Below are 24,330 nucleotides of genomic sequence, written 5' to 3'. Positions count from 1 at the left end.
ACCGGAGGAGTACCGCAAGTAGGCCGTTGCTCCTGCATTGCTGTTCGCCACCGAACACACGTCAAAGCACCTTTCTAAAGACTGTGTGACGCTGAGATCAGACATGATCACTCGATATAGCACGGTAACACTGAGCTTTCAGCTGCTCTGGCCTACCACCCCGCTAACGGTACCTGCATGGCAACAAAGTCGAGAGGCGGGCAAATCACTGCTGGCGGCAGGCAGTGGCCGTGACCTTGAGGACTACTTCCGTGCCGGCCACTTTTTTCTTTTCCTAAGACGTTTAGTAAAGTCTGGTTGACTTCGGGTTCCCATTGCCATAATATTAGCACCTAAGAGTAGACTTATCTATGCTAGCAATGGTCGTGTATCAGGACGCAGGCGTGCATCTTAGTGTAGTCTTTGGAGATGGCGATGCCAACTTGAAATGCAAGCGTATATTCAGCACCGCCCAAACACATCGTATCTACGACAAAATGGAACGAGCTTTTCTTCGTGAGCGAATTCATACAACAGAGAGAAGAGACTTGGCAAGAACGGACGAGGAGCCTTAGGACATTTTCTACCAACTAAGTAGAAGAAGACCGAAGATTATGAGCAGAAGGTCCGAGACCTATTAAATTCGACGACGTACCGAAAACTAAGCACAGATCCGACGCAGCGTATCAGACGGAATAAGAATCGGTTAATTAAGGGGTCTTCTCTGCCGGCGGCCATACTGAGAAACCTGCGCAACACAGAAGCTCTACCACCTCAGCTGTATAGATTGACTAAGACCCATAAGAATAACGTTCCACTAAGACCTTCTGTTGGCGCTCCTGGCTCACCGACGTATAAACTGTCAAAATATTTAGCCTCTCTGCTCCAGCTGCGCGTGGGGAAGGGTGACACATACAAGAGCGACTCAGGATATTTAACTGAGAAGCCGAAGAAAATAAAACTTGCAGCAAATGACACCCTGGTCAGCTCTGAAGTTGTTACTTTATGTACGAAAGTGCCACTCAATGACTCTCTTGTGCACATCACTTCCATTTTCCCTCGACACAAAAAAAAAACTTAGAATCACTTAAACCTAACTAACCTAAGGACATCACACACGTCCATGCCCGAGGCAGGATTCGAACCTGCGACCGTAGCGGTCGCGCGGTTCCAGACTGTAGTGCCTAGAACCTCTCGGCCACTCCGGCTGGCCTCAAGACGACACAAAGCTCTCTTTAGCATGTCTCACCACGAACTGTTTCTCGTGGAATGGCAACTTCCACGAACAACTGGAAGGCGTCGCCGTGGGTAGTACTCTCAGTGAACTGGTGGCCAACTTCTTCAAGGAACATTTCGAAACACAAGCACTGGACTAGGAACGTTGTAAACCTAAGGTGTGGTAGAGATACGACGATAATACTTTCGTTGTGTGGAGCCATGGTGAGAAACAGCTCGGTGACTTCCTAAGACACTTGAACAGTCTCCATGGCGACATAAAATTTACCATGGAAATAGGAAAGGACAAAAATCTATCATATCTAGATGTGCTGTCACAAGGGATAATGAAAACCAGGTACACAGTGTGTAGCGAAAATCAACACACACGGACCTATAACTGCACAAACTACCTTATCACCACCCGAGCCAGAAGAGGGGCATGATTAATACGCTCGTAACGCGAGCAAGACGAATATGTGAGCCACATCACCTCAGACGTGAAATACAACACTTGGAAAGTGTTTAAAGGAGCAATGGGTACTCGACAAGTTATATTAGAAGTATAACGGGGCCAAACACGCGGCGAAGTGACAAATCAGAAAAAGATATGTCGGGTACGGCCTTTCTGCCGTACATTCCCAGAGTTACGGACAGAATCGGCCGTATATTGCGCAAACACTTCGTACAAATTATTTACAAACCGACAAAGAAGATGGAAGCGTGTCTCAGATCGGCAAAGGGACCCACTTGTAACGTCGGGAATACACCGCATATCATACACATGTTGTAAAATGTATGCCGGAATAACTGGACGATCAATCAACACCAGGACCAGAGAACATAAGCGACATTGCAGGTTGGGGCAGGTGGAGAAATCGGCCGTGGCAGAGCAGGCGCTGTGTGAGACCGACCACGTAGTAAAATTCGCCGACACGAAGGTCTGGCTGTAGAGAAGAATTATCACATCCGCTTGTTCAGAGAAGCTATTGAAATACAAATACACGGGAATAGCTTCAATAACAAAGAAAAAAGTCTCAAGGTAAACGGATCCTGGCTTCCCGTGCTGCAGCGAACGACCGTCGCAGGTAGCAAGAGAACCGCATCGGAAATGAGCCTGGAGAAGCCCTCGGACGTTGGCCACGGGTTACATACAGTCTGCGGCCGCACGCTCGTCTCCAGCCCATCACCATCGATACAGGGTTAATCTTTGACATTGCCAGCCACTTGTGATGGCGAAACGTCAGAAAAATCATCAGACGAACTTCGCCGAGGAATCCGAGAAGAAGCCAACAGGCAGTTTGTCAACCTCTGTTTAATCTGTTAAGGGTTCGATTGTTATTAAGCCAGTGCCTTGTTTGAATTCCAGACAAAATTTGAAAATTAATAGTAAGTTACAACCTTTTACTAATTCGTATCTTCAAATAACCTTGAAAGAAGGTGTTGTTTCTTGAGGTTTCGTTTTTGGCTGGCTGGCTCTGAGCACTATGGGACTTAACATCCGTGGTCATCAGTCCCCTAGAACTTAGAACTACTTAAACTGAACTAACCTAAGGACATCACACACATTCATGCCCGAGGCAGGATTCGAACCTGCGACCGTAGCGGTCACACGGTTCCAGACTGAAGCGCCTAGAACCGCACGGCCACACCGGCCGGCGATTTCGTTTTTGCTAGACGTTATTTCTCATACTTAGGCCCTAGCAGATCTAATTACGTGCAACGCCGAAAGACTGAATAGAAATATCTCTGATGAGCTATAAATTTCATGTTTACCGTTCCGAGTTTCTTATACTTAAATCGCGTTGGTACATCAAGTGAATGTCCGACCTGCAGCAACAGGAGTAACTACCTCGCAACAGCTGATTCAGAGATATTACGAAAGTTCACTAATCTGTCACTATCTACTGAAGTAACATAAACCTATCAGCATTTTCTCTTTTAAAGATCAAGTTATTCATCAAAATATGAATTATCAGTATACTGTAAGTTTTAGATGTTAATCATCAGATTTTAATAAATTTGAGTTGCTCGTATTTATTTTCAGAAGTTGTCAGGAAGTACTAAACTCTAAGAAAAAAATTGACGTAGCACGAAGAAATTATCAGAATAGGATGGAAATCAGTAGATGTGATATATATGTATAAACACACAAATGATTAATATTTCAGAAAAATAGGATGATTTAGTCCAAAGAAAGAGCTTCACAAATTGAGCAAGTCAACAACATTTTGGTCTACCGCTGGCTCTTATTCAAACAGTTACTGGGCTTGGCATGGATTGATACAGTCGTTGGGTGTCTTACTAAAGGTTATTGTGCCAAATTCTGTCCAGTTCGTGCGTTAGATCGTCAAATTGGTAATAAATGTACTGTCGATTGCGAACATGAAGTGTTTCAAACTGATCTTGTACTTGTAAACTCACACTTCATTTTCAGATTTTAAAAGTTATGTTAGATTAAGTTGTTTTTAAGTCTACAAAGGCAAAGAATGACAGAGGCCACATAGCAGTTCTGAGAATGTTGCTTTTGACTAGAAAGTACATGTATTCCCATTACAATTTCAAGAAGAAAAGGGATCTAAGCCGGGGGAAACTGGGATGTGTTGGATAAATTCATTTATTTCTGAAGACAGCATAGATGTAAAACGATGAAGTCTAAATCGAGTAATACTTGCCTCATCTAATACGCTACACGTGTATCTTGGGTCCTGCCAAATGGCGATCATCTCAGGGAGCTCAGTCTTCGTTACTTGGGTGTGGGTTCGGAAAACCATAGGTTTTCAATGTGGGGGCTAGTGCGCAACACCAGACACCTGTACCTGTGAACTCTGGGTGTTCTGCGGCGATGGAACGTTGCGTGTCACAGGAAACGGGAACCTAAGATTAGCCCCATGGCCTCGAGATTAGTCCATACCTCTGTAAGATGAGGGCACAACCGCAAGGAGCCCTACACGGCGACGTGGTGATGGTCTGTTGAGGCAGTACAGTGATTAGTGAGTAGCGTATGGCATAGCTGCTGCACGGTTGTATGGGCACTCTGGCTCTGGATCTCAGCTTGGTTAAATGTGGGCGCTTTTCTCGTAGCGCCTCGCCGTTAAAAGGTGGCAAACATCTCTCTTACATAAATGCTGTGCAGTAAATCAGGTATTCTGTTGCTTGATATCAACAACCGAGGCAGTAAAAGAGCTCGACAGTCAAGCAGTGCAGAGCAATAAACGGCAGATAACAGCAAATGTCGGTAGTAATGGATAAGACTGTAGCAAAATACTGTACGTTGGTTTTCATGAAATGAAATGAAGGCAGTTTCGAGATGGTGTATCCGTCTTCATTGCTGGCCATTACAAATGACGTCGACATTTAACAAAAGTCATACTGGCATGAGTCCTGCTATATTGTCGATCTATCCATTGAGTAGGATTTGAGAGCAGCCGAGAACCATAACTGACGCTTCCACATTTTGTGCATAAAGAAGAATGGCTTGTCGAGTTTCAGATTCAGAAATCGTATCTGACTGTTGTTTTTTCCTGAAAAGATTATTTTATGCCACGTTTAAGAAGGTGAAACATCTGTCAGCACCCGTCAGAAGTCAACAGCGGCTGGGTTCTGGTTAGCAGAGAGCAGCTATCGGTTTTCGAGGCTGCAGCTAGCGCTGTTTGGGATCCTGCGACTGTGATGTGAACACGGAATGGATGAGTTCAGGAGGTCCATACTCAGTGCCATATAGGATCTCACTCGCCCCACGGATTTAGAGCCCAAGAGAACAGACATACTGTGCGCTTAGTTTTGCGGGATCATACATTTATGCCCCCACCTTGAGTCAAGAAAGAGACTACTTTGGTGCAAGAGAAAAATCGACATGGATAGCAGGACAACGTCTCGAGCACCATGGAGAATCATGACGACCAACTCTATTAAGACTTCCATAGATGGGCCAAGAGAAAGGTCTGCGTTAACAGTGGTGCGCCCAACGACAACGATGGACGCAGAAATTTAGTACACCTGCGGGAGCAACAAGGGGCCTCGGTGGTCCAGTGTGTAGAGCGCTAGGTTCCGGCACTGCATGTGTGGCGCGCACTGCCACATGGGAGCTCCCAGGATGGCTCAGCTCCATTCGGCCTGCTATGAAACTAGGACAAGTGGAGAAGGCGGACGGGTGATGGGCCCACCACCCTCCCCCTTTTATCACCGTTTCGAACGAAAGGTTGCATTTTTCCTGCTGTCAGGCACCACATTACCTGTTCAGACAAGTCACAGTTTCTTGTACAGCATCACGTTGGACGTGATCTTGAGTGGAGGTTTCGAGGAGAGCGAACGTTGCCAGACTGGTTTCGTTATTATCATGTAGGTCCTACACCCTGAAAGGGGTGCGTTTGGATACGCAACACGATCACCACTGGTTCGCGTAGCCAGTTATGCCCTACATTCTAGGTCCCCGTGATGTTACTTTCCGGTGAAATAACACAAGACTGCTTGTTGCACGTATCGTCTCGACCTGCCTCAGAACAGGCGGTGTGCCAAGGGCAGCATGTTCTCCAGCTCTCCAGCTAACTAATAACAGGCTCCAATTCATTGCCGAGAGAAAGGCGCACTGCCACTCACCAGCTACCGCGACTTGTCAGCTCCTACACAGACTTATAGCAGGGTCTGTGATGCAAGTTCTAGTCCAATCAAAGCTAGTCGGCTTCCCAGACGTCTTTTCTGCCATAAGAAATCTGTGACGCTCAACCTGTGAGACAGCTTCTGGACTGACTGCAGGAATAATGCAACCTTTCGTTCCCTGCGGCACTAAGAGGGGGGATGGTGGTGGATCTATCATCCGTCCGCCTATTCCACGTGACTTACGTTTCACACCAGGTTGAATGGACCTGGGCCATACTGGAAGGGCTGACACAAGGAAAAATCCCCACTCCCATGTGGGAGTCAGCGCGACACATGCAGTGTCGAAACCTGCCGCTCTACACACTGGACCACCTCTGCCAGTTCTTGCTGCCGTAGGCGTACTAAATTTCTCTCGTACGTGGACCAAAATCATCTAGAAATGTAGTTAAGAATGTGAGAGATCAAAATTAGTGCATAACAACAAAAATCCGCTATTCTCCACTTCATCATACATAAGAATAGTAAATAAAGCCTGTAATGTTGTACAGAACGACCACACAACCACAAAAGAATGAAAGGGGCCTGTTTTTACTACATTTCATATTATTTCTAGTCTCATACTTGGTTATCTCCTACTGAAAGTCTAACAGATGCTGTTTCCGCTGATAATTGAGCATTTGACGAATGACTGGGAAAAGGGTACAACGTAGCAATCGTGTTTTATTCCTTTTCGAATCAACAACTTCAGCCGTTTCCCTAACACGACTTGAATAATTTCTGTGAGATGTGGATGAGCGGTCTGAAGTGTAGCGGCGAAGCTCGGAGAAGCTTTTACTTCCTAGAAGTACCACTAAATGTCGGATCAAAAAGCTTGTCCATTTTATATCGAGAAAATAAGAGGAACACACATAACATCGTTGGGGAATTGGAAGGTATGAGGGTCATTAAGCAGTTTCCCGATTCAGAGCAGACACTAAACGGGCAACTGGAGGTAGATCATCGTAGCATTCTAGATTGATTTTTTTAAAAAAGTACAAATATCAGTTAATATTGTCTCTACCTACGCTTGATGACCTCTTTAGTAATGGACCAATGACTCCCTATTTTTAGTGCTTAGCGCTCTTGGTTCGGAATTCAGTATACATAATTATATTTAAAACATAAAACATAAATAAAGTCGTTTTATCCAGGACTGTACTATTTAAGCACCATGTTACAGTTGTTCACTAAAATGTTCAGTTACATGCTTTGTTTACTTGTCATTTATATCTTACATTATCCTCAACTACGCTTGCCTGAAATTGCAATTTATACGTTTATATTCTGATAATGATTTCTACCAGTACTGTTCTTATAAGGTGCCTAATTAACAGATGACAAATTGCATTACTTTCCGCTCTTGGTTCTTTGACACTTGTAACTGTTGTATTGTTCTATTAAGTATAGAATCCAAATATTTTGTCCACGAATGTGACCACGCCACGCGAATTTCTATAGGACACACTGTAATAGTGCGTATGCGTAGAACCGATTTCCGACACCGACACAGATTATCGCTCAGTTCATAGTAGCCCGCCTGTATTTATGGTATGTCATTTACACACAAATTTCTACATCAGTTGCCGCCTTTTATTACTAAGTCGGCTCTTCCCAGCTTTTCACTAAATTTTTGGCACTATAGATGGACTGTGCCCCTATATCTAATGTTTAACCAGTTACGTTCGGTCTTGTGTCATCCGTCCGGATTCATAGTTGGTGTCTTTAATTTTTAATTTTTGACTGTGTGTTCTAACTAGTTACTGGTCTTTCATCGCATTCATTTGGGAAAATATTTCTTGACCTTCCTTCCATCTTTTAAAAAGTTTTAATAAATGTTTTTTTGAGACGCTTGAGGAACAATGGAACCATACTTTCCACCTACCTGACGACCCACTAATTGCGTCATTTATTCGTAGACAAGGATTATTCTGTGCCTCCCGTGTTGCATTTATTGATTGTAACTATAACTGGACCACAATTCTAGGGAACGCTTTTTCTAATGTAACTGATCTGACCTGATTATGTGGCTTCTGGGTGACGAAACCGGTCGTTAAATACAGTTAGGTAACAAAAGTCATGGGCCACCTCGTAATATCGTGTCACGCCTCCTTTTGCCCGGCATAGTGCAACAACTCGACGTGGCATGGGTTCAACAAGTCGTTGGAAGTTCCCTGCAGAAATATTGAGCCATGCTGCCTCCAAAGCCGCCTAAAACTGCGAAAGTGTTGCCGGTGCAGGATTTTGTGCACGAACTGACCTCTCGACTACGTCCCAGAAAAATGTTCGGTGGGATTCATGGCGGGCGATCTGGGTGGCCAAATTATTCTCTCGAACTGTCCAGAATCGTGTTCAAACCAATCGCGAACAATTTGGGCCAGTACAACGACCGAGTTATAAAACTGCTGCGGAAGCAAAGGAAACTTCACAGCAAACATAAACATAGCCAAAGCCTTGCAGGCAAACAAAAATTACGCGAAGCGAAATGTAGTGTGAAGAGGGCTATGCGAGAGGCGCTCAATGAATTTGAGAGTAAAGTTCTATGTACTGATTGGCAGAAAATCCTAAGAAATTTTGGTCTGATGTCAAAGCGGTAGGTGGATCCAAACAAAATGTCCAGACACTCTGTGACCAAAATGGTACAGTAACAGAGGATGCCAGACTAAAGACTGGAATGCTAAATGTCTTTTTCCAAAACTGTTTCACAGAGGAAGACTGCACTGTAGTTCCTTCTCTAGATTGTCGCACAGATGACAAAATGGTAGATATCAAAATAGACGACAGAGGGATAGAGAAACAACTAAAATCGCTCAAAAGAGGAAATGCCGCTCGACCTGATGGGATACCAGTTCGATTTTACACAGAGTACGCGAAGGAACTTGCCCCCCTTCTTGCAGCGGTGTACCGTAGGTCTCTGGAAGAGCGTAGCGTTCCAAAGGATTGGAAAAGGGCACAGGTCATCCCCGTTTTCAAGAAGGGACGTCGAACAGATGTGCCGAACTATAGACCTATATCTCTAACGTCGATCAGCTGTAGAATTTTGGAACACGTATTATGTTCTAGTATAATGACTTTTCTGGGGACTAGAAATCTACTCTGTAGGAATCAGCATGGGTTTCGAAAAAGACGGTCGTGTGAAACCCAGCTCGCGCTATTCGTCCACGAGACTCAGAGGGCCATAGACACGGGTTCACAGGTAGACGCCGTGTTTCTTGACTACCGCAAGGCGTTCGATACAGTTTCCCACAGTCGTTTAATGAACAAAATAAGAGCATATGGACTATCATACCAATTGTGTGATTGGATTGGAGAGTTCCTAGATAACAGAACGCAGCATGTCATTCTCAATGGAGAGAAGTCTTCCGAAGTAAGAGTGATTTTAGGTGTGCCGCAAGGGAGTATCGTAGGACCATTGCTATTCACAATATACCTAAATGACCTTGTGGATGGCATCGGAAGTTCACTGAGGCTTTTTGCGGATGATCCTGTGGTATATCGAGAGATTGTAACAATGGAAAATTGTACTGAAATGCAGGAGGATCTGCAGCGAATTGACGCATGGTGCAGGGAATGGCAATTGAGTCTCAATGTAGATAAGTGTAATGTGCTGCGAATACATAGAAAGAAAAATCCCTTATCATTTAGCTACAATATAGCAGGTCAGCAACTGGAAGCAGTTAATTCCATATATTATCTGGGAGTACGCATTAGGAGTGATTTAAAGTGGAATGATCATATAAAGTTGATCGTCGGTAAAGCAGATGCCAGACTGAGATTCATTGGAAGAATCCTAAGGAAATGCAATCCGAAAACAAAGGAAGTAGGTTACAGTACGCTTGTTCGCCCACTGCTTGAATACTGCTCAGCAGTGTGGGATCCGTAGCAGATAGGGTTGATAGAAGAGATAGAGAAGATCTAACGGAGAGCAGCGCGCTTCGTTACAGGATCATTTAGTAATCGCGAAAACGTTACGGAGAAGATAGATAAACTCCAGTGGAAGACTCTGCAGTAGAGACGCTCAGTAGCTCACTACAGGCTTTTGTTGAAGTTTCGAGAACATACCTTCACCGAAGAGTCAAACAGTATATTGCTCCCTCCTACGTATATCTCGCGAAGAGACGATGAGGATAAAATCAGAGAGATTAGAGACCACACAGAAGCATACCGACAGTCCTTCTTTCCACGAACAATACGAGACTGGAATAGAAGGGAGAACCGATAGAGGTACTCAAGGTACCCTCCGCCACACACCCTCAGGTGGGTTGTGGAGTATGGTTGTAGATGTAGATGTAGATGTAGACATGGCACATTGCCATCCATATAAAAATCCATCGTTGTCCTGGAACATGAGCTGCAGATGGTGTCCAGTAGCCGAAAATAACCATTTAGTGTGCAGTTCAGTTGGACCAAAGGACCCAGTAAATTCCACGTAAACACAGCCCACGTCAGGACCACTTTGCACAGTGCCTTGTCGATAACTTGGGTCCATGGTTTCATGGGGCCTGTGCCACACTCGAACGCTACCGTCAGTTCTTACCAGCTGAAAGCGCAACTCAGCCAACTAGCCCACGGTGTTCCAGTCGTTTAGGGTCTAACCGATACGGTCACGAGCCCAGGAGAGCCGCTGCACGTAATGTTGTGCTGTCAGCAGAACCACCCGCATCGTTCGTCTGCTGCCACAGCCCATTACCGCCAAATTTCGCAACTCTGTCCTATCGGATGCGTTTGTCACATGATTTACATTGATTTCTGCGTTTTTTCACGAAGTGTTACTCGTTATCAGTGATAACGTCGCTGCTCTCGGTCGTTAAGTGAAGGCCGTCGGCCACTGCGTTGTCCGTGGTGAGAGGTAACACCTGAAATTTGGTATTCTCGGCACATTCTTGATGCTGTGGATCTCGGAGTATTGATTTCACTAACGATTTTCGAAATGGTATGTCCCATGCGTCTAGCTCCAACCGTCATTTGGAGTTCAAAATCTGTTGAGTTCCGTCGTGCGGCCTTAATTACGTCGGAAACCTTTTCACATGAATCATCTGAGTACAACTGACGCCTCCGCCAATGCACCAATGCACTGCCACTATGTACCATGTGTATGAGATACTACCGCCATCTATAAATGCGTATATCGCTATCCTATGAGTATCATCATGTCAGTGTAAATTATTCACAAGAGCTGGTAAGCGGTTACTATTCAAGATGAAATTATACACTGAGGAGCCAAAGAATTATGACCACCGGTTTAATACCTCGTTTGTTCGTTTTTAGAACGAAATATATCACGCATCAGGTATGCAACAGTTTTTAGGTGAGCTTGTGCAGGTATGTGCATAAGATGTCAACGTAAAAGTCATGAAATCCGCATAAATAACGGGCTGTTGATTTCCGTATGCGGTGATGGCGCCCGATAGCGACCAAGATGGGTTACATGGGATTTACATCAGGCGAAATCGATCGCCCAGACATCGACGTGAGTTCACTATAATACTCCTCAAATCACTGTAGGACGGTTCTGGCTCCGAGTCACGGACAATTATACTGCTGAAAGATGACGTCACCGACGGAAAAGACATTAAACATGAAGGGATACAGGTGGTTCGCAGCTGTCAGACTATCTTCGATTACTATCACAGGTCCCATGCAAGCGCAGCAGAATGTCTCCCATAGCATAATACCGCTCCCACTAGCCTGCGTTCGTGGCGCGCTGCATGTTTTTCGAGCCGCTGTTCACGTCGATGACAGCGTTTGTGGCGACGACCATCGATCTAGTGTAGCAAACATGTCATTCACTCGAACAGCCGACACGTTTCCATTGACTAACAATCGAATCCCGATTGACTAGTGACCACTGCAGTCACAATTGACGATGTCGTTGGAGGCGGTATGGTGCGGAACTCCATGTTCAGCAACGCACGATGAACGGTTTGCCCCAAAACACTTCTGCGTGCGCCAGAATTGTGCTCTTTCGGCAGAGATGTCACATATGACCATGTCTCCTACTTTACAGAGCAGAGAAGCCTTCGAACACGACATTGTGTGAAGAGTCGTGGCGTCCAACCATTTAGCGCCAAGTAGTAGTATCACTCTCCTTCTACCTCTTGTCGCAGGTGCTCACGACAGAGCAGAAGAACATTCGACCAGCTTCGCCATTTTCGAAATACTCATTTACAGGCTCTGAATAATAATGATCTGCCCTTTGACAAAGTCATTTATCTCAATGGATTTACCCATTTGTAGTAGGTATCTTCGCAAGGGTGATCCCGTGTTCATGTCTGCTCCGCTTACATTCTTTTGTTACCGCGCCACGTGCCATCAACGTCACGGCGGACAGTGATCATTATGTTTTGGCTTATGAGTGTAAATGTCACAAAAATTGTCAAAGGAGGAAGCGCCTATGTAAAACTTTTAGAATGAGCCATTCAGATAGAACGTATTAGACATTTTTCCACTATGATAAAACATTAAGAGGAACCTGTATCTCGTATTTTTAGAGCTGTTTTGAGCTGTGGTAAAGAGACGCTAAATCGTGAAATCGAGGTAGTGCATAGAAGGTGAGATGTACATTATACTATTGCGAATTTTCGTGCACGACGTACTAACTGCCAGTAAAACTCTGATGAGTGAAAAAGAGGTGTAAGTGAATTTATGAATTGTAACGTATAAAACATGTGTCGTGACCATCATTTCCCTTCTGTACGAGACCATAAGATTTGTTATGAAAATTACCTACGGGAATTAACGCAACGAATTACGGTAGTAAGCAGCCAGTTGCTAGGAAGACGTAGCCCCGTACAATGAAGAGTTTAGCTCGCATCTCCAACCGGTTCGGATTGTCAGCGACTACAGCATTGTCTTGGGGACTTCCACAAGGCAGACAATACTACAAGTACTTTCAGAGCAGAGCTCATTTTGTACGTCATCAGCACATTAAATGAAATAAAAATTAGCGTCACTGCCTGAGTCATATTCAGCCACAAGTGGAGTACTTTCTAACGTAGCAGTCTGTTCTAACAATTATGGTTTGATAATTCTCATATGAAGTTTCTGATAACCTAGAAGCTTCACTAGCACTTAACAGACAGGAACTAAACGTAAATTAAACATCGCGAATTCCGAAGTTCTGCTTAGAAACTTCATTCCACCTCTTACTGATGTTTTAGTTTCTCTCTATGTTGATACAGCCATTCATCAGACAAAGCAATATCAGTGATTACATGTAATCATAACGAGTAAATGATACTACTTGTTATTTTGATTATTGCGGATTAAACGGCTGTTTAGTTTCATTGCGACGCATTTCAGGCAATACAGCCAAAACTCTCAGCGTTTTCTATTCCCTTTTACGTGGCTGATTACAGCTGTTTCTCCCTTCATGACAGCAGAGGTAGAAATTGAATTTGCGTAGCACACAATTACCGGGTCCATTGCTTTGCGACTTTTTGATTCAACTTCACTTTCTAAGTTCGATACATTATATCATTCGTACCTTTATGGGTAGTTCCATTTAAAGTATTCTTAAGAAAAATTGTTTTTAAGTTCATAATGGTAAAGAGAATAACATGTATAGGCTCCTAATGTTCCCAGTATAACCAGAGATGATGCTGGAAAATAAAAAGAAGTGAGCCGCAGCTGGCAAATGAGCTTGCCATTTTCACAGAAAAAAACAATCATAGCTGCCACTGAAGATAAGGGCCATCCAAATAACTCCTCCTGCTTATACTGTACATATATATGACACCTGGTCGCGTTAGGTGTTTCTGTATGTTATTCGTAGCTATTCTTTTGACCCAAATGATAGTGACAGAAACACGAACAAAATTCATTAGGCTATGCTTTAGGTATTTCGGCTACCAGTCAACGTGGTAGCAGCTGGCAATGCTACGTCTTCGAAGAGCGAGCTTCTCAAGTGCCAGCCAGTTCAGTACCTCGGCTGAGCTAATGTCTTCTCCCTGTCGCTAGCCTAACGGAGAACTGTCAACGTTGTAGAATACGTTTGGCAACTGTGTGACCGTCGATCTACTTCGTCGAAGGTTCGGAGTTGTCGTACTGACAAATAACCTGAATCATTTTCGACTAATGTATAACACTGGGTTGTTGAACTTGTTATTTGATTCCAAGAAGGCTGCTCCATACAAAACGTATAACTAATCTCTTTCTTAATATTACGAATTCTCTCTATTAACAATCACTGTAGCGATGAAGCAGACTCCTAGCAGTACAGTAGCTCTAGTTGAATGGTAATGTGGCTTCTTTGTGAAAGAAAAAATACATTAGCTCTAGGATCTGATGTCGCTACAAACTTAAACATTTTGTGTGTTTATTACTTCAAACCCACGCCTGGTCATCCAGATTTAGGTTCTCTGTGATTTCGCTAAATCTCTCCACGCAAATGCAGGATAGTTCCTTTGAAATCGCACAACCTACTTCCTTCCACATCCATTATACAATCCGAGATTGTGCTCCGTCGATGTCGACGCGACGTTAAACTCAACCTTCCTCCCTTCCTTCTTTTGTTTTTTACTTCTTCCCACACAGAGCGAAAAGCTTCCAGACCGAAAACCAGTAAGGGAATCTTAGCTTCACCATCCTAAGTCTCATTGGAATCTCAGATTAGTACCTTCAAGATCTAAAGGTGACAATTTCAAGAAACTGTGACATTGCGTCATATTTATAACCTACATTTATCCCCTTATGCTGACATACTTCTTAGTTTTATTAATTTACTATTTTAATGGTTATATGTGGCACTGAACAATTTATTTATTTGGTTTCTTTTAGAGTCTAATTTCACTCCAGGTTTGCATATTTTCGTGGTAATCCCGAAATGATTCTTGTGTAGAGCACAGGACTACACGTTGGCACCAGCCATACTAGGGTCAAAAGTGCGCACTATCTTGCTAATGAGGCTCTTACTACAAATACTTTTTATGTTATTAAATCGTACTTTTGTCGTTAGGGTGTCCTGGTAAGTTAAAATGAATGTGAGGCATTGGGAACCGTAAGGGCTAAAGCACGCCGTCGTCGATGCTGAGACTGTAGCGTGTTCTCATGCTACGTACATCTGTTGGACCTGTAGTGAGCCAGGTTTATTTGTGCTGTAGGCCCATTGTACTTGTGTATGTATTCATGAAAAGCTGTCTCACCGGTTAGTCCTTTGTTCTCTTTAGTATGGTGCTAATGATGGTGAACGTGAAGCCCTTGTCATTCTCGGTCCCTTCTTTCCATTACAACATGCATATTCTTATACTGTTTTCTGTTAGTTTATTGAATTTAATAGAAAAAACATAAGAGAGAAATTAGTCATCAACAATTTGACGATGCACAGGCAGTTTTTTGGTTCCACGGATTCCACGTCTGTAGAAAAGCTATAGGATCTGATATGAAGATGTCGTCGGTCCAAGTTTAAAGTGAATCTTTGATTGTTAGATAAGGAGTAAAATGTAAATGTCGTATGACTAGGGCCTCCCGTCGGTTACACTGTTCGCCGGGTGCAAGTCTTTCGATTTGACGTTACTTCGTCGACTTGCGCGTCGATGGAGATGAAATGATGATGGTTAGGACAACACAACACCCAGTCCCTGAGCGGAGAAAATCTCCGACCCAGCCGGGAATCGAACCCGGGCCTCTTGGTATGACATTCTGCCTCGCTGACCACTCAGATATCGGGAGCGGACAGGCAAGGAGTGACAGGAAACGTCTGAGGCCGCTTAATGAGTGGACCAAATGCGGTAGGGATTGCTTTCCAGCCAAACACCTGTATAGTTCCTTTTGTGAAATCTGCATAGTGCAGACAAGCGTTTTTGTACCGTAGCAATGCTTTTAGGTGTTTCCTTGGTTACTGTTCGTATGCTGCGACCGCAATGCATCTCAGTTGTTGGCAACAGATGCCAACTGCGATGGACGCTTCCCTGGGATGCAGTTCTTAATACAAAACACTCTCTTTGTGCTAGCAGACTCAAATTTAGTACTCATGCTGGCCTTTCATTCAGATATTTTATGTTAGGATCAACAGTTACTTTTTGTTTATTAAGTTAACGCAGAGTGCTTGAAATCCCCGTCTGACCGCCCGATTCAGATTTTCGGTTATTTCCTTGAATCGATTAAGAAAAATACTGACATCTTTGAAAAGAGTCGATTTTCTTCCCGAAACATCCCAGTCTGCTTCTTTTGTAACGATCTCGTAGTTGACGGGGTATCTAACATTAAGCCACCTAAATTTCATTTCCCACAACACTTCCCGCTGAATGCAAGTGCCTCATGGAGGTTACCGGCTCCCAGCTCATCACAGTTGCCAGACGTCGGGTGGACCAAAATGGTAAACTATAAAACTATCGTTAATCGAAGCCCGGTGGTCTTTAAAGTTGTGGGGAATGATTTACATCGAAACGAACCTACTTCAAATCGGTAATCTGTTTTCTGAGCTGATTTCTACTGTGCATTTACTCTATACACGACAGAAATATTCCCAGTTGCCTGGGCTATATGCTACCTCCTCTCCATTAAATCCAAAGAGAACAACGCCATACCAATTATGTGACCATAAGTGACGTGCAAAATGGTTCAAATGGCTCTGAGCACTATGGGACTCAACTGCTGAGGGCGTAAGTCCCCTAGAACTTAGAACTACTTAAACCTAACTAACCTAGGGACAACACACACATCCATGCCCGAGGCAGGATTCGAACCTTCGACCGTAGCGGTCGCGCGGTTCCAGACTGTAGCGCCAGAACCGCTCGGCCACCAGCGGCCGGCAATAAGTGACGTTTAAACAATTAAATAAGAGAATGAAATCGTTGTCTGGCGTTTGAGTTTACACTGCGCCAGGTTTATCACTAGACCATAAAATGCATACACCATCAGAGAATCAGAAGTGGAAAGCAACACTTTCTGCAAAAGTTTCTGCATCCTATAGTGTTGCACGTTCTTATGTGACTTTACTTCAGTGATTAGAAAATCAAGTGGGTATCCAAAGCAGCTAGTGAATATCGATGCAGACGAACAAGGAAATGGTGGCCGAGCGGTTCTGGGCGTTATAGTCTGGAACCGCGCGACCGCTGCGGTCGCAGGTTCGAATCCTGCCTCGGGCATGGATGTGTGTGATGTCCTTAGGTTAGGTTTAAGTAGTTCTAAGTTCTAGGGGACTGATGACCATTGCAGTTAAGTCCCATAGTGCTCAGAGCCATTAGAACAAGGAAATGAATGTATCGGAAAGGTTGAAATCAAGCTCCAGGGAATCGAAACTCTCATCCAGTGTGGAACATCCTTTATGTACTACAAAATAATGAAGTAGCACTCTGTGGTGTTTGTTGGTCTGTTGGTATGATTTTAGCTTTGTGTGCATAAGTTGTGGCTTGATTCACACATGAGGCAACCATTTTTAACAAACACGGATAGATTCTCTTCACCTCTGGTTACCACAGTTGAACAATATAGGGTTGCACCTCAGTTCTAAATCGACATCAAGCATGACGTACCTTCGTTCCCTACTGGAGAAGTGTGGCTTAGGTTGGACCATGACAGAGGCAGTAGGCGCGGAAAGTTGAAACTGTCAGCAGTAAACTTTCTTATACGACAAATATTATTATATTAATGAGACAATAGTCGTGTAACGTAACAGGGCACCTATATCTAATTGTTTTTGAACTTGAGGTGTTGAAAATATTGGTGTGGACTGGAAACTGGACTTAGCTTTCCGCTTTCGCTGTGTTTGACCCTTCTGAGATGATACTTCTGCATAGCACAGTTGTTTATCAAAGATTCCAAACTCCTCAAGGTCTCCATGAAATGCGTCTGTCTGGGTTCGAATCGTCGTTCAGCACAAAATTTTTCGTCATGGTATTTCAAGCTATAGCATGCACACAGCAAACTACAGGTTAAAAATAATTTCAATTTCTGAGACATCTTCGTGCTTTATCATCAATAACGAATGGTGACGGTTTCAACTCCCAGTGAGATACCGAATTTTTCGTCATACCATTTCAGGTTAAAAAATGCCGCCCCTAGCTACTGGTGAAAGATAATTCGATAGTCAACGTCTCTTCGTGGGTAGTCAGCAACGATGGTTTCTGTAGCGATTGATTACCTGTCTGCATAGAACTTTTCGTAACGTTATTATCTGTTCAGACATATGCATATCTCTGTACTGTGAAATATACCGATATTTAACAAATATTCATTATTATGACATAATAACGGTAGGTGCTGGGGTCGAATCCCGGTAAACCAAAAGACTTTCATCTTGTCATTTCTGTTCCCGTCATCTTGCAAGTGGTGACGAATTGTGCTTACTTGACATTCCGGTTAGGTGCGGGGTTCGAATTCCTGTCCAACACATATCTTTATGCCCCATCATTTCACGTGAATCATGTTCAGACTGTGTTACTTGTGAGTCGAATTCTATCTAAGATGTTTAGGGGTTAGTCAGAATGATTGATATCTCATTTATCGAAGTCCCGTGTTTGAGTCCAGTACAAAAGTTTTTGTCATGGAATTTGAGGGCTGAAATCTGTTGTTTGAAATTTTATTTATTCTAGTAGACTTGGTTTACGAACTTTAAAGGCCGTGTCATCTTTAATAATATATATTCTATTATCTGCATTAACCTAATATTACTTTGAATTTCTATCGTTCGTCACGGAGAACAGTTTTTCTAGTGGTCTCTTAAAGTAACCATTTTGTTTACTGAACCGATTGTACCGAAAAGAAAGCAGAGGAAGTAAGACAGTTACGTTATGTGTTGCGTACAAATCAGATGGATCGCACTTCAGGTCGTTTGGATACTTTTGAGAATGACAATTCAATTTTTTTCTCGTAGCATTTGTCAGTGGAGTCTGTAGAACGTCTCCGTGAAGCTCTCGCGCCGATTAAACGATCGCCTAGCAAGGTTCATAATTAGTTCAACCTGACTGGGTCAAAGAGTCGCGGGAAACACTGATGAGTAAGGTCGGCAATTATTTTCTAAGTTTCATCCTTCGTGGTATAATTACATTTACTTTAAGATGTTTCAGTAAATCTCATACTGATATCTGCTTTTCCCAGAGTTTCTTTTACGTGTTCACTCTATTCTACCTTACTCCAGACGATTAGACCTCATTTTACGATTGTTATTGTCTCCACTGATTTGCCGCCAATAGTATATTGAAACTGTAGTAGATTTCTTCACCTAGTTACGGGAAATACGTTACATTTACTTGCGTCGAGGGTCAACAGCCAATGCCTGCTCCCACCACCGATGCTCTGCTGACATTCCTGCAATGTTTTAGAGCTTTCTACCACCGCTATCTTCTTATAGACAACTGCATCGTGTGTGAAGAGCGTTACAGAGCTTCCAACGTTATGAAAGACGAGGAAGATTAAGGTGTAGCGTCTCGTCGACATCGAGGTCTTTGGAGACAAATCAGACGTTATCCACATTATTTATGTACAGTGTGAACGAGAACTCCGACCACACAATTAAGAAGTGGTGATCTGAACCAAAAGAAGGAAATAAATTTGGTCAACGTGGTCTCTGAAATGCACACCGGAAGAGCTATGAGCACTTGTTCATCGTCGTTGCTGTGAACCGCGTCTCTTCTACTGAACAGATCCTCATAGCTGTAAACGTATGCCCTTTCATGCCAATGTTTACTGGCCATTCTTTCTCGATGTGGTTCATACTACCTCCTCCCAGAATACGGAAAGCAAAGAAATTGCAAGAGAAGATATTTGTCTCACAATAGCGAACATTTTCAAGTGCTTATAGCACTTAATGTATTCACTTTGGAGTCCACGTATACTCGGCAGTTTTTTCTTGATTAGAACCCTACCACCACCTCTGATAGTGGAGTTGTGATTCATATTGTACATATTGTAAACGTTAACGGTGCATACGTCGTTGGTGGACTCCCAAAAATTCTTTTCCATCTGTGGATTTAATTTCATTAAATGCGAGGTGTTGAGTTCTGTCTGCAAGAAGGTTCCGAATACGATCACAAATCTGGTCAGATACTGGGTAAGAGCGTATTTTGTTCACTGAACGACATTGTGGAACTACACTGAAGGGCTAAAGAAACTGATACAACTACCTAATATCGTATGGAGCCCCCACGAGCACTCAGAAGTTCCCCAACACGACGTAGCATGGACTCGACAAATGTCTGAAGTAGTGTTGGCGGAAATTGACACCATGAATCCAGCAGGGCTGTCCATAAATTCGTAACAGTACAAGGGGTGGACATCTCTTCTGGACAGCATGTTACAAGGCATCCCAGATATGCTCAATAACGTTCTTGTGTGGCGAGTGTTTAACCTCAGAAAAGTGTTCCTGGAGCCACTCTGTAGCACTTTTGGACGTGTGGGATGTCGCATTGTCCTGCTGTAATTGCCCAAGTCCGTCGGAATACACAATGGACATGAATGGCTGCTGGTGATCAGACAGGATGCTTACGAACGTGTCACCTGTCGGAGTCTTATCTAGAAGTATCAGGAGTCCCATATCACTCCAACTGCATACGCCAAACACCATTACAGAGCCTCCACCAGCTTGGACAGTCATATGCTGACATGCAGGGTCCATGGATTCATGAGGTTGTCTCCACACCCGTACACGTCCATCCGCTCGATACAATTTGTAGCGAGACTGTTCCGACAAGACAAATGTTTCCAGTCATCAACAGTCCAATGTCGGTACTGATGGGCCCAGGCGAAGCGTAAAGCTTTGTGTCGTGTAGTCATCAAGGGTACACAAGTGGGCCTTCGCCTGCCAACGCCGATATCGATGATGTTTCGTTGAATGGTTCGCACACTGACATTTGGTGATGGCCTAGCACTAAAATCTGCAGCAATTTGCGGAAGGGTTGCACTTGTGTCATGTTCAACGATTCTCTTCAGTCGGCGTTGATCCCGTTCTTGCTGGATCGGATCTTTTTCCGGCCGCAGCGATATCGGAGATTTGATGTTTTACCAATTTTCCTGCTATTTACGGTAAATTCGTGAAATGGTCGTAAGGGAAAATCCCCACATCATTGTTACCTCGGAGATGCTATGTATCATCGCTCGTGCGCCGCTCTATAATATGACGTTCAAATTCACTTAAATCTTGATAAATTGCCATTGTAGCAGCAGGAATCGAACTAACAACTGCTCCAGACACTTGTTGTCTTATACAGGCGGTGCCGATCGCAGAGCCGCGTTCTACCATTTTACATATCTCTGTTTTTTGAATACTCGTATCAATACCAGTTTCTTTGGCACTTCGGTGTATGTCAAGGTACACTACTGGCCATTAACATTGCTGCACCACGAAGATGACGTGCTGCAGACGCGAAATTTAACCGACAGGAAGAAGATGCTGTGATATGCAGATGATTAGCTTTTCAGAGCATTCACACAAGGTAGGCGTCGGTGGCGACACCTACAACGTGCTGACACGAGGAAAGTTTCCAACCGATTTCTCATACACAAACAGCAGTTGACCGGCGTTACCAGGTGTAACGTTGTTCTAATGCCTCGTGTAAGGAGGAGAAATGCGTACCATGACGTTTCCAACTTTGATAAAGGTCGGATTGTAGCCTATCGCGATTGCGGTTAATCGTATCGGGACATTGCTGCTCGCGTTGGTCGAGGTGCAATGACTGCTAGCAGATTATGGAGTCGGTGGGCTCAGGAGGGTAATACGGAACGCCGTGCTGGATCCCAACGGCCTCGTATCACTAGCAGTCGAGATGACAGGCATCTCATTCGCATGGCTGTAACGGATCGTGCAGCCACGTCTCGATCCCTGAGCCAACAGATGGGAACGTTTGCAAGACAACAACCATCTGCACGAGCAGTTCGACGACGTTTGCAGCAGCATGGACCATCAGCTCGAAGACCATGGCTGCGGTTACCCTTGACGCTGCATCACAGACAGGAGCGCCTGCGATGGTGTACTCAACGACGACCCTTGGTGCACGAACGGCAAAACGTCAATTATTCGGATAAATCCACGTTCTGTTTACAGCATCGTGATGGTCGCATCCGTGTTTGGCGACGTCTCTGTGAACGCACATTGGAAGCGAGTATTCGTCACCGCCATACTGGCGTATCACCCGGCGTGATGGTATGGGGTGCCATTGGTTACACGTCTCGTTCACCTATTGTTCGCACTGACGGCGCTTTGAACAGTGGACGTTACATTTCAGATGTGTTACGACCCGTGGCTCTACCCTTCATTCGATGTCTGCGAAACTCTACATTTCAGCAGGATAATACACGACCGCGTGTTGGAGGTCCTGTACGGGCCTTTCTGGACACAGAAAATGTTCAACAGCTGCCCTGGCCAGCACATTCTCCAGATCGCTCACCAACTGAAAACGTCTGGTCAATTGTGGCAGAGCAACTGGCTCGTCACAATACGCCAGTCACTACTCTTGATGAACTGTGGTATCGTGTTGAAGCTGCATGGGCAGCTGTACCTGTACACGCCATCCAAGCTCGGTAATAGGCCAGAGGTGGTCGTTCTGGGTACTGATTTCTCAGGAACTATGCACCCAAACTGCGTTAGAATGTAATCACATGTCAGTTCTAGTATAATATATTTGACCAATGAATACCCGTTTATCATCTGCATTTCTTCTGGGTGTAGCAGTTTTAATGGCCCGTAGTGCCATAGGACAGTGTGGGCCTCTCGGGCACTTAGAGAGTTTCGCCGTCGCACCTGTGATGGAGGCGTGGACGGTGGTGTGTGTACGCAGGACTCGGAGCCGCAGCGGGTGCTGTCAGGAGAGTCGCTGGAGAGCTGGGACATGAAGCGGCACGCGTCCAGCGCCTTCAAGCAGCAGCGGCTGCCCGCCTGGAGCCCCGTGCTGTCGCCGGCCACCGTGCTGCCCGTCTTCCTCGTCACCGGCGCCTTCCTCATACCCGCCGGCGTCGCGCTGCTCTTCCTCAGCGAGACGGTCAGCCCAGCAGCAGGCAGTAAATTACTTGCTGCCCACAGTCCCGACCATGTCTCAACCGGTTCAGTGCGATGTATTCCATTCCATAAAGCGACAACAGTCCATCCTTTCAAATGAAATTTCCTCTCACGGCCGTGTAACCCTCCCACTGGCATGACGGCGTCTCATTAATCCTCTTCTCTTCCCCTGTTCTGATCGTATCTTGTATACAGCGCGTGTTTTTTAAATAAGTACCGTTTCGAAATTAAAAAAAGACGTGCTTAGATATCTCAGTAATAGTAAATAAGTTATACAAAACTGCAACCAGTCACTTTTTTGCATAATTATGCTTTATTCCATGAACCGGTTTTCCAACCTTTTCAGGTTCGTCTTCAGATGGTTTCAGGAAGTTACATCATTATTGCTAGCATAATGCTGGGTGCTGGCTCTATGACAAAAAGATGGAACACACTTTAATGTATCGCCATGATTATAGCTTATCTGTCGATATGGATCTAAATTTAGTTTCTTTAGTTTTTTATTGTCATGAAAGGAGGGTATAAAATGAACATCAACAAAAGCAAAACGAGGATAGTGGAATGTAGTCGAATTAAGTCGGGTGATGCTGAGGGAATTGGATTAGGAAATGAGACGTTTAAAGTAGTGAAGGAGTTTTGCTATCTGGGGAGCAAAATAACTGATGATGGTCGAAGTAGAGAGGACATAAAATGTAGACTGGCAATGGCAAGGAAAGCGTTTCTGAAGAAGAGAAATTTGTTAACATCGAGTATAGATTTCAGGAATCGTTTCTGAAAGTATTTGTATGGAGCGTAGCCATATATGGAAGTGAAACATGGACGATAACTAGTTTGCACAAGAAGAGAATACAACCTTTTGAAATGCGCTGCTACAGAAGAATGCTGAAGATTAGATGGGTAGATAATGTAACTAATGAGGAGGTATTGAATAGGATTGCGGGAGAAGAGAAGTTTGCGGCACAACTTCACTAGAAATGAGGGATCGGTTGGTAAGACATGTTCTGAGGCATCAATTTAGTATTGCAGGGCAATGTGGAGGGTAAAAACCATTGAGGGAGACCAAGAGATGAATACACCAAGCAGATTCAGAAGGATGTAGGTTGCAGTAGGTACTGGGAGATGAAGAAGCTTGCACAGGATAGAGTAGCATGGAGAGCTGCATCAAACCAGTCTCAGGACTGAAGACCACAACAACAACTAGTTTTTTACTTACTGCGACAGTATAGGCTGCTTTTTTCGGTTAGCGTCCATCTGTCTGCCTCCATTTCGATGTCCAGTTGTTGTATCACTACACACACTTCCACTCAAACTATATTAGTTACACTCTGACAGCGAGACTTTTCCAGCATCCAGCATGCGCTTTACAACTGTTGCTTGTAACAAAGATCTTGACAGAAAGATATGGCATAGGCTTACTTTGCACAGAGGTGTAATTTGTTCTTCCTTACGTATATTAAGGACGATATAAGAGCAAATATTTTAATCAGACTGGCGATAACAGGAGAGTACAAAATAAAATAATAAATAAATAATAAATACACTACTACAAGAACAAACTTCAGGTGATCTGA

The 24,330-nt window shown here is 44.1% G+C and overlaps 1 protein-coding gene across 1 annotated transcript in view; it reads left to right on the top strand.

The window, feature by feature from the left end:
* LOC124616591 (cell cycle control protein 50A-like) overlaps positions 1-24,330 on the top strand; it is an 87,835-nt gene that overhangs the window by 22,034 nt on the left and 41,471 nt on the right. The window contains exon 2 of the mRNA XM_047144912.1: positions 22,542-22,742. Coding sequence (XP_047000868.1) covers positions 22,542-22,742 — 201 coding nt within the window. The remainder of the gene's footprint in view (positions 1-22,541; positions 22,743-24,330) is intronic.

Source organism: Schistocerca americana, chromosome 5 (genome assembly GCF_021461395.2).
Source record: "Schistocerca americana isolate TAMUIC-IGC-003095 chromosome 5, iqSchAmer2.1, whole genome shotgun sequence".
In the NCBI taxonomy this organism is placed as follows: Eukaryota; Metazoa; Arthropoda; class Insecta; order Orthoptera; family Acrididae; genus Schistocerca; species Schistocerca americana.
This window is presented reverse-complemented; position numbering and strand designations above follow the sequence as displayed.